We start from the raw sequence: 11,036 nt of genomic DNA, 5'->3' as shown, positions 1-11,036 counted from the left end.
ATTTTGCACACGCCAAGCCCTCATAATTGACACTTAAATATAGACACCGTTTGACACTACAGATAATAATTACACAGCAAATCCTAAATCCATACTGTCTTGTATATGTTTATCCAGTTGTGCTTGTTTGAAAAATTGGGGTCCCAAAAGGAGGTGATAATAATTATGAAATTAGTGAAACCATGAATGATTTGTGACATAAAGAAACTAGCAATAATTGAATAATTAAGTGGAATTCAGACTTGAATTTCTAAGAGTCAGAGCAATTGCATTTTAGTCACAGATTTAAAAGTAAATGTTATTGAAATGATAAACACTTTTGACAGCAGGAAATTAGCAAATTAAAACCTTTTATGGCATATCTGCTCATGAAGAGTTTCCTGAAAACTGTTTCATGTAAATTCCTGAAAAGCTCCATTAAACAATGTATCAGAAATGAATTCAATCTGTTAAATTGCTTCAAGGTTAGAAAATGTTTGCAGTGATTTAGTTAGCAGTGTGATCACACATAATGCAGATAATGCAGACAGACCGCTGTGACTGGTGTCAAATCTTTGCCTTCACAGTATTTTGTCAATTTCTGACACCAACAAGGAATCTATAACATTTAGAATGACCCAGTAGGGTTACAAAGAGTTCAGTTGTTGATGGAAATGTTTAACTGTTCATACTGACAAATGTCATGCTATTGTCCTGAAATTTTAAACCAAGGTGCTTTTGTTTTATTTTTACCTCAGTAAATGGTGCTTACATGGTAAATTGCATTATACTTTCATAATAATTGTGTACAGTGTGTGAAAGCAGCACCCCAGACGACTGAGACCCTGGCGGCTTGCTGTCACCTGGAGAGGATTCAATCTGATTTGCGTCAAAGCTCAGCCTTTGTTTAGGCTGGCTGTGTGTTGGACCTGGTAAACCACAGGCACAACATGTTTTTCAGCCCATGTATTTCCTGCTCAGTCAGTCTGAAATTGTATAAAATGAAATGCATTTATTCACAGAATGTGCAAAACCCTCAAATGTTATTCCCTCTAACCATACATGTACTTTTATGGGGTAAGCAGAGACAGAAACACTGGAGCAGAGTTCACAGAGGCAGAGCCTGACATCCTCATCAGTTTGCTGATTAGTAACCAGAGCAAACTAATTATGTCAGCTGACTATCGCTGACACTACTGCTGACCCACAGGAGTTGGTCTGATTGATGGACTGGTTGTTTGTAAAGCATTCTAAGGCAGCACCACTGGTTCTGGTGGCTAGGGTTGTCCTAGTCATCATTAAGAAGATATTATTCATTAGGATGACTGGATGACAGGTCAGCATTTCTCTACTGACAGTCATGGTAAAAGCCAATCCTTTCTCCAATTGTTACTAAGACTTCATTTAAGATGCCTGGAGGAAAAGTCTGAAGTTCCCTTTATTTGCGGCACCCATTAGATAATGTGTTTGACAATTAATCTAAAGTTTCACCCATATACCCAAGTCAGATTGTTAGTGCCAGCATTGGAACAACCCAGACTTCCCAAGTGGTTTCAAAACCAGTTGTGATAAGGAAAGTCTGGTCTAATGTTAAAATGAAGCTCTGTGGGCTTATTTTTTTTGTTGTCATTCATTGAATTACTCATAACTTTTCTGCACATGAAATGGCATAAAATCCAGATAATCAAATAAAAAGGAATGTGTCAGAAAAGGTCAGAAAGCCACAGACTTGACCTCCTCTCCCTACACAAACAAACAAACAAAAAAAAAAAACAAATGAAAAACCTAATAGCAGAGAATAATAATACTAATAGGAAATAAGATAACACAATTTCAGGAAAATGCAACAAAAAAGACAAGAAACATACAATGAACAGAAAAATCAATCACTAAACAACCAACCAATAACATAAAGAAATACATACATACATACAACAATATGAGAAAAATAGTAAGTAGAGTAAAATGATAGTATGTAGTTAATGATACCCTGAAAGGTTTTAAGTGAAATTCTTTTTACTTTTGTGTAAGTATTTTTTACACTAGTAGTTTGTTGTTAAGTGATATTTAAGTATGGCACCAGATTTTCAGTATTCTTAATAGCACTGCCGACTGGCTTACCGAAACGTCAACTCCCATAATTCCTAGCGGGGAACACTGCAGCAGGCAAATCTTTTTTCTCCCAGGGTGGCGAAGTCATGACCCGCCCTATTCTGACTCTAATTGGCCAGTATTCGCCTCCTTAGTTGGTTTGCGTCCTTTGGGTTGGGTAGAATCAGGCATAAGGAGTATGATTGGATAGAAATAGGGGCAACAATATCAAGGTAAGCCAATCAGAGTCAGAGTAGGGCGGGACATAACTTCGCTATCCTGGAAAAAATATGTCAGACGGTAGCTTGTCAAGAAACGGTCGTTTCTTGAAGGGAACCCTTCATTTGTGAAGGATCTCGCGAGATTTGGTTAACGTTGGGTCTTCATCGTTCATATTGTTCAAACTAATTGTGTTTCATAACTTGAAAACGCTGTGGTTAAAATTTGGGTAGGCCCAGGGACAGAACACACTGGACTAGGTTTAAGGAAATATTACAGTTTTGGTTTAAATGATCACTCGCGAGATGGTTCGCGGGTCTGGAGTTCCCGTCTAGACACGACTCCAAGAAACACTCTCGTCGAGCCCGGAACTGCTCATATCACCGACCGTCACCGACTGACACTGCTGTGTTGTACAGTAGGACAGCAACTCAGGTGAGTTTACAGGAGATGAGTACCACACTGTGTGTCAATAGATTATTACAGTGTGAAGCTGACTAACGTTAGCATTAGCATTCCTAGCAATTCACAGTAAGACAACACAAGGTTACCTATGTAGTGCACATGTGCACATACTCACACTCATTGTGTTTTTTCATTTGTGAGATGAGAGTTTAAAATCTAGCCTATTTTATAGTATTTGCTCTTATGAAAGGCGAAAGTAGGCATTATCACAGTTGTTAATGACCAGATATGCGTCACTGATGTGCTAATCGATCCTTTTAACCAGCAGACGTTTTTACTTTCAGCATGGTTTAACAACACTTTGATTTCAGTCAGTGTCAGTAGTCCCAGTGATTTTATGAAAAGCCAATTTTCCTCATAAGTATGAAAGATCTATGCAGCGTGGTGCTCTAAAATGTAGTCAAATCAGAATCATCTAATGTGTGGAACCTGTGGTGTTGATATGAAGTTCATGTCCTGGCAGATGGTCGAGTCATTGTGCCCACAATTTGAAATATGTGCAGCTGCAAGGACAGCCAGTCACAAATGACCCTGTAAAGCACACACACAAGATAACTACTCAGAGTATGCATACTGTTTTTTTTTCCAGTGTCCCCTTTTACTGTGGTGTTCAGCATCAAACAGGTAAAATCACTTATTTAAGGACAAATCAGCAGCCTGTATTCAGTATATTTAGAATATTATAATTGCTAATATGCAGTCAGAAAAATGCAAATCCTACCACTATTAGTATGGCACAAGGACTCTAAAATTATTTAATGGCACATTATTTTCACTTTAAGTGGCCTCCTTAAAAATAATTGCAATGCTTATTTGTTAGACATTGTTATTTTGTCTATGTGTGTGTGTGAATGTGTGTATGCATTCTCTTGATATGGTGGTACTTGTCACTGTTGCCATGCTGGTTGTTTGTGTTGTGCTTTGGAGACAGGACAAGTGGAAGAGGCTTAACTAAATGCACTGGACATTAAAAACATGCACAATCCTGTCAGCATGGGGCCTTGGGAGCCTAAAAAATACACATGTCAAGGTCACATTGCAGCTTGTTTAAAGCCTTTTTTGGTGTTTTTTTTTCTTCTTTTTTTGTATCCAAACATATGTGAAAATATGATGAAACAAGCGTATGAAATTTTCAAATCACAAGTAGTATCATTATTATTATGGTGTTGTTAAAAGTAGGAGAAGGAAGACATCTGTATGGCTGATATCTCCAAAACTCAGCAACTCACACCAAAAAAAAAAATCTAGATGGATAAACTACAACACAGACCAGGGGAAAATCTGTATTTTTGATTTAGATTTTTTTTTTTCTGATTGTCTCCTATTTCCTTCCATTGACCAGTCAACCAATTACTCATTGATGGACATGCCATAGGAGTCATCCATGTCTTGATGCCAAAATAAAGCAGGTCTTTTCTATGGAGGTTGTAGCGACTCTCACAACTCATCTGACAGAGGTGCATTGGGTGAACATTTTCTGTTGTTGAGTGACTTCTCTGTACAAGAGCAACGGCTGCGAAAGTTGTAATGTTGCAAACTCTTTCTAATTAAATTTTTTGTGTTTGTGTCCACAGGTAGCTTGTGCGGAGCAGGGAGGGTGAGTGTCAGCCATGGACCGTGTCATTGGAGGAGGAGTGTTTCAGCTGGTGTTAGCATGTACGGGGGTCTTGCTGCTTTATCGGATACTTGTCCGCCTCAGACCAGGAGCTTCTCTGCAGGATGCTGTGGTGGTCATCACAGGGGCCAGCTCTGGACTGGGGAAAGGTTGGCCTACTGCTCATTTCTTCTTCTCTTCAGCTTACATGTAGATGCTTTCTACAAATCAACTTACACTGCAGACATTCGGTAGTAGTAAGATAGTAGTAAGACAGCTGCATGTTTCAGTGTTGTAGTACAGGTGCTTGATTATTCACCATGAGTAATAGATGTGTTTTCTGTCTTGCAGAATGTGCACGGGTCTTTCATGCTGCAGGTGCACGGCTTGTGCTGTGTGGACGAGATGCAGCCCGCCTGCAGCAGGTGGTGCAGGAGCTCACAGCAAGTTCAACAGGCTCACAGCGGCAGGTGTGTATGCTGCTGATGGTATCAGATTTCTCCTGCCAGATTCCCTGCTCTCTGTCCTTTATTGTAAATTATTTTATCTAAAATCATAGTCTACTTGCCAACATTGTGAACCCAGAAATGCTGAGTAACCCAAAGTTTTATGTCAGAAATGTAAAGTGTGGGTCCTCAGTGTTATGAAACTGCCAGATGCAAACTTGCATATAGGACAGTTTGCATAATTAGCATTAGTTAGCATAATTACCTATATGGATAGTATTTTAGCAACTGCTTGTCCTTGTCTGGACAATATTGGGGTGGTTTTCTCGGTTATTGAGGATGCTGAATTGATTTCTGATATTTTCAAAATACAAAATGGCCATTTAAATCAGAAGTACCCATATTTCGACTCCTAGTGGGAGGGAGGTTTTGATGAAGTCTCAGTCAATTTTAGAAATTTTAGAAGACACTGAGTTTACTGGCGCACAGATAACTTATTGAGATAACTGAAATAACTTCAAGTCTGTTCTAAATTGTAGGATGTTTATGAACACAATTTGCAAATAATGCTTTATTTGTTTATAATCATTTTGTAACCAAAAATTCTAAATTGATGGAACTTCATCAACATCAGCCCACCAAAAGTTGAAATATTGTCCTAATATTTTCCTAATCAGACAAGCAACTGCTGGAATCTTGTCCATGTATGTTATTATGCTTGCTAATGCTAATTATGTTTATTATGCAGATTGTCCAACATATGCAAGTTTGCGTTTGGCAGTTTCATAAGGCTGGGGACCTGTACTTTACATTTCTGACGTAAAACTTTGTGATACTTAACATTTCCAAGTTCACAGTATGTATCTCTTTCCTTTACTTTTAAGCTCTAAAGAATCATAAAATAATTCAAAGCATTTTGAATACAGGCATAGATAGACAATTAAATGTCATAATTGCAGTGAGACATGAAATAACTGTGCTACTCTGTTCTGTTCAACCACCAGACTCACACCCCCAGCACGGTTACCTTTGACCTGGCTGACGCAGACACAGTGGACAGAGCTGCAGAGGAGATCCTGAAATGCTACGGACAAGTGGATGTCCTCATAAATAATGCTGGAATCAGTTACCGTGGCAACATACTGGATACCCATATTTCAGTTCAGAGGGATGTGATGGAAACCAATTACTTCGGGACCATTGCTCTCACTCAAGGCAAGCGAGAAGCGCACCGTGGATTGTGAAACTTGTTAAACTGCTTTTGGTTGACAGGTCTGAGCAGAATACAGGGTTAAAAAGTAAAAACTGTATGAAGGGGTAAACCACAGACACAGTTTTAGGTATTAAAATTAAAGCTACGCTCTTAGAAATGCGCAAACTAGAACCATATAGGGTTCTTTGGCTTGTCCCCATAGGAACCCTTTTTTGGTTCCTGGTCAATCTTTTTCTAAAGAGATCCCGTCTATGGCATAACGGTCACAAACATCTTTTAACAGACATGCTTTCAACAATCCTTGAAGAACTCTTTCCTCCAAAAAGGGGTCCTAATGGAATCCCTAGCCTTACAAAGAACACTTTACAAACCCTGTCTTCAAAAAAGGTTTCTTTAGAAGCAATTGGTTCTGTGTAGAACCTCAGCCCTTAAGGAGAACCCTTATTTCTAGGAGTGTAATATGAATGGGTAGTCAGTCTGGGTCGTAGCTCTCATGTGATGCATTTGTTGTTTTGTTTACACACATAACATAAACATAACAGAGATAAATTTTCACGTTCAGATGCCTTAGGAGAGGTAGCACAATACTGTACACCCATCATCTGTTTCTCCACTCACTAATTCTTCATTCCTCCCCTCACAGCTCTCCTGCCCTCCATGGTTCGCCGTCGCAGTGGTCACATTGTTGTCATTAGCAGTGTCCAGGGCAAGATAGCCATTCCTTACAGATCAGCTTGTAAGTTGTATTTCCTTATTTCATCAAAGCAAACAAATACCCAAGACGTGTTTCAACCTGTGCGGTTGATTAGAAATGAAGCAGGTCTGTGTTTTGTGCACACCATGGTCAGACGCGGCCTCTAAGCACGCCACCCAGGCCTACTTCGACTGCTTACGGGCTGAGATGGAACGCTACGGGATTCCAGTGACCGTGATCAGTCCTGGGTACATCCGAACCAACCTGTCAGTCAATGCCGTCACAGGAGACGGCTCCAAGTATGGAGGTGAGAAACAAGTGTGTGACTGTATTTACACAATGTCAATTAGTGTGACAAATATACAGCTGTAGATGGAAGATGGCAAATGCTTTATAATGATCAAACAATGTGAATAAACTAGGTTTGCACAGTTAATTGAAATATTATTGAAATCTCAATATGGCCAAGTGCAGTATCCAAATCACAGAACCCTGCAATTTTTTGATAAAAGGAAAAATGTGTGGAGAAAAAACAGCATTATAATGAAGCGTTGCAGAGATGTTCTTGTTTTCCATATGAAAGAAAACATGTTTGTTTGGTGCAGACCCCAACAAATGTCACATCATCACAGTCATTCCCACTTGTCACATCACATATTGCAATTTTGATACTTGCAGAAGTGTATTAGTGTAAATATAAAATATGTATATATTGCCACATTTCCACTCAAAGTACTTGTGAGTTTTAGTCCCAGGAACTACTTTTCAAGGAACTTAAGGGTTACTTTGATCAGTTATTTCCTCTAAGGTTTAAAGACCCACAAATATTAGGCAAATTTAGTGTGCTGATGAAGGAAAGATCAACTGATGCTTTTACACGTTATTTTCGCTCATGGCTATACAACAAAAATGACACCAGACCAACCAGAAACGTTAAGTGCTGTCGTCCCACAGGTTAGTGTACTAACTGCTTTAATGGTCAGAAGTGTTTGATTACAGGGTGCTTTGTGCTTGTTAATTAATTAAAGTTAAATTAACACCATCTGACTTACAGGAACAGTTGTCTGTAGTAGTTGACCTACTGACTCAAAGCAACATGTTTTCATGCTTTCAGTTTTGGATAAAACCACAGCGATGGGTCGGGACCCCGGGGAAGTGGCTCAGGCTGTTCTGAAGGCTGTCCGTCAGAGGAGCAAAGATGTTGTTTTGGCCGGACCTCTGCCCAGTCTAGCCATCTACCTCCGCACACTGTGGCCCGCACTCTTCTTCAAACTCATGTCCTCTCGCGCTCGCAAGGAGCAGAGACCTAAAGACGAGTGATGCAGCGGCTGGTGAGGACAAACAGGCTCACAACAGGGACGCGTTAGAGGCACATGGACCAAACCGTGAGACTGGCCGCTTCACATGGAGGTCAAATGGACAGGAGATGTGAATCTCTGCAGCAACACTTCACCTGTTTGCAGTGTTACTGGTTTAGCATCTGAAACAAACCTGTATGTTGTAATGCTGTGTTGTTCAGCTAACTTTTTAAAGTGGGACAGAATGTTCTATTGAGACTCAAAGCTTTAATTGACATGTATATGATATACTAATTGAATGCTCAAGCTGTTATCTATTTGCAGGTGCAGTTCACTTGTAATTAGATGATAATGTGGTCCATCAGGTCAGGAAAATATTAAAAAAATATCTTCCTTTCACTGTCTTCCGCCATCCTACTCATGTAAATCATTTAAAGCCTGAAATATCACATTTTCAAGGAAAACTTAAGTATTTTTTAAACTGGACCGTATTTTCCTTTGTGGTTTTTTTTGTCTAAGTGAGACATGGAGACAACAGTATTTGAAGTGTTGAGGGACAATGCTGCAGAAGCAAAACAGAGCTTCACTGTAATTCCTCTGGACAGCTCCGCACATCAAAATATTTCCAGTAAAAGTGTTCTTAAGTTCCATCATAAGTTTCTGAAAAGAGATAGACCTATTTTGAAAGGAGTAGTCCAAATGGCAAGTTAGAGCAATTGACTTTTTATTAAATATGTTGAAATTCTATTTTAATATACAGTCTGGTTGAACTTCCCAATCCCCTTCTCCCCAGACTTCAGGAGGAAGTTCAGGCAGGCTGCAGGAACACTACAGGAGTGCAAGACCAGCGCAACATTGTAATTTGACAATAACAGGCGACTATGAGTCCTACGCTGTCAGTTGATCAGCTATTTATAACTGTCACTTGTCTGTCAGCGTGAAGTTAAGCCTGTCATCCTGAAAATAAAAGCCCACTGCTGCAAAAATACACTCTAGAGTTGAAGTCTTATGACTGGCTGTCACTTCTTAATATCTGATGACATATCATGGTCATTTTATGATTCATCACGGTACATGTATTACAATTTTTTCCTTTAAAGAGCAAGATGCTTTTGCCTAATCAGAAAAAAACAGTTATCACTCTGTTCAAAGTAATCCGACTCCATTGACAAAAACAGAAATTTGACCTCTCTGGTTAACCAGATTTCAATCCTCCTAAAGTCACACAATTACTGTTTTTGTCAATGAAGTCTGGTTGATCCTCTCCATAATGTTGTCAGAGATTTATGATAACAGTCTGAGCTAAACAAAAACAAGTACGTTTAGTGGCTGCAGTTGCTTGGAGGGGTTACATTGCAGCTCAGTTTTACTTCTGACAGCTGCAGCGCTCTCCTTCAGCACTGGACCAGTTTCAAAATTGTTGTTTCCCATTAGACACAAAGACTGGATCCAGGTTGAAAAATAGTGAAGTTACCCTTTAATGACTGAAAAAGAGAACAGATGAGGTTTAACTTGTAAACATGACACAGGATGCCAACAACAGAAGAGAAACTTAATCAACCAAAATGCAGACTTTGACAGAGGTATCATGTATGTTGTTTTGGCAGGGGGATCTACCCACAACACATACTATGGTTTAAAAAAATAGCACATACTGTTTGTGTGGTACAGCACCTGATATGTTGTTGTTTCTGGGTCATCTGTACCATATGGCACACAGAGAACACCACTGAAAATGATCCTCAAAACAAAGTGCTTTTAATACACGCAGAGGAAGGAAATTCTTCTTATCTCTGAACAGAAAACACATTTTTAGTGGTCAGTTTGATTTCCTTTCCACACCCAACAGTTTCCAACAAATGTTTTATCATTATTTTTAGAAAACATCACAAACTTTATATTTCTGTCCTGTGAGGTAATTAAATGAGTTGTATTGATGGGTTAAGACTTATTTTCTTCAAACTTGGGGACAGTCAAGTATTCAGTATTGGGTTAGAAGAGAAACCACTCAGCTATCTCTGGAAAATCTGACAAACTTTTAACTCAAAGGCCACAGAAAACGCTGTAAAATGTTGCATTTGAACTGTTTGTACCAGCAAGTACACACAATGAATACAGAAAACAAGTCGTTTTTTTTAAACTATCTTTATACACAGAATAAAAACACCTTTTACAAACTGAAAACTTTTAACAGGTTTTTCCTTTTTAGATGTCATCTTAATATTAAGTTAAACAAACACTTTTTCCGAAATGTTAACAATAAATAGTCCAAATAACAATTTACATTATGTTACAAAAGCGCAGTGAATACTGGAATTGACATTTGTACAAATAAATCCTTTCAACTGAAAAAAACAAAACAAAAAACTGCCAAATTCAAAGACAAAATCTGCTAATAAGAATCATCTTCAGTGTTTCTGATCTAGTGTGAGAAGATGATGTCTTTCACAAATGAAAAAAAGCATCACAAGAGCTTTTACATTGTAGAGTTAAAGCCCCCCTGAGGGGCTTTAAAGGAGTTTTGAAACCCATCGGAGGAATGACAAGAAAAGCTCTCCAACAATTTACACTCAGAGATGATGTTCAACATGTTGATGAGACAAAATGTTCACAATACTGCATACTGATGGTGCTGGTTCATTGAAATTCATAGAACATCTGGATAAAATGAGTCCAGACTTTTTATGGTACGTATTTGTCTGCTGTGAACAACAGCAGAACACAACGGTGAAACAACAGGGCAAAGCAAGAGAAAGCATCCATCGATATTTAACTTCATCGCATACAAAGTGGACTGATGTTAAAGGGACGGCGAGCACGTTTAGAAGCCAATCACACTGACAGTCATAGTGTTTTGTTTTGTTGGCATTCGGTCTCAGTATGTGGGAATGACTGTTTTGAGCACAACCAATCAGAAGGTTTTGCTAGTAATTAAAGAATGACTTCACAACTTAAAATAAGTGCAGTGTCAGCTATGGCTTTAGTGTTTGATTTTGCTTTCATGGAGTTTAAGCAGAGTGTAACATGGATTTCTGTC

At 38.9% G+C, this 11,036-nt stretch overlaps 1 protein-coding gene across 2 annotated transcripts; it reads left to right on the top strand.

The window, feature by feature from the left end:
* The first annotated feature begins 2,593 nt into the window (after window positions 1–2,593).
* Window positions 2,594–8,274, top strand: dhrs7b (dehydrogenase/reductase (SDR family) member 7B). Of its 2 annotated transcripts, none has more exons than XM_084744104.1 (7): window positions 2,594–2,724; window positions 4,329–4,518; window positions 4,700–4,818; window positions 5,799–6,009; window positions 6,651–6,743; window positions 6,856–7,008; window positions 7,816–8,274. In XM_084744104.1, the coding sequence occupies exons 2-7, from the start codon at window positions 4,365–4,367 to the stop codon at window positions 8,019–8,021; spliced, it is 936 nt and encodes a 311-aa protein (XP_084600230.1). In that variant the 5' UTR covers window positions 2,594–2,724; window positions 4,329–4,364; the 3' UTR covers window positions 8,022–8,274. The 2 variants fall into 2 exon arrangements, with proteins under 2 accessions (XP_084600230.1, XP_084600231.1); XM_084744105.1 differs by having other exon boundaries at window positions 2,668–2,724; window positions 4,333–4,518.
* The last annotated feature ends 2,762 nt before the right edge of the window (window positions 8,275–11,036 follow it).

This window comes from Lutjanus erythropterus, chromosome 19 (genome assembly GCF_056507025.1).
Source record: "Lutjanus erythropterus isolate fLutEry1 chromosome 19, fLutEry1.hap2, whole genome shotgun sequence".
NCBI classification, from domain to species: domain Eukaryota; kingdom Metazoa; phylum Chordata; class Actinopteri; order Lutjaniformes; family Lutjanidae; genus Lutjanus; species Lutjanus erythropterus.
Note: the sequence above shows the minus strand (reverse complement) of the source record. Positions and strands in the feature narration are given on the sequence as shown.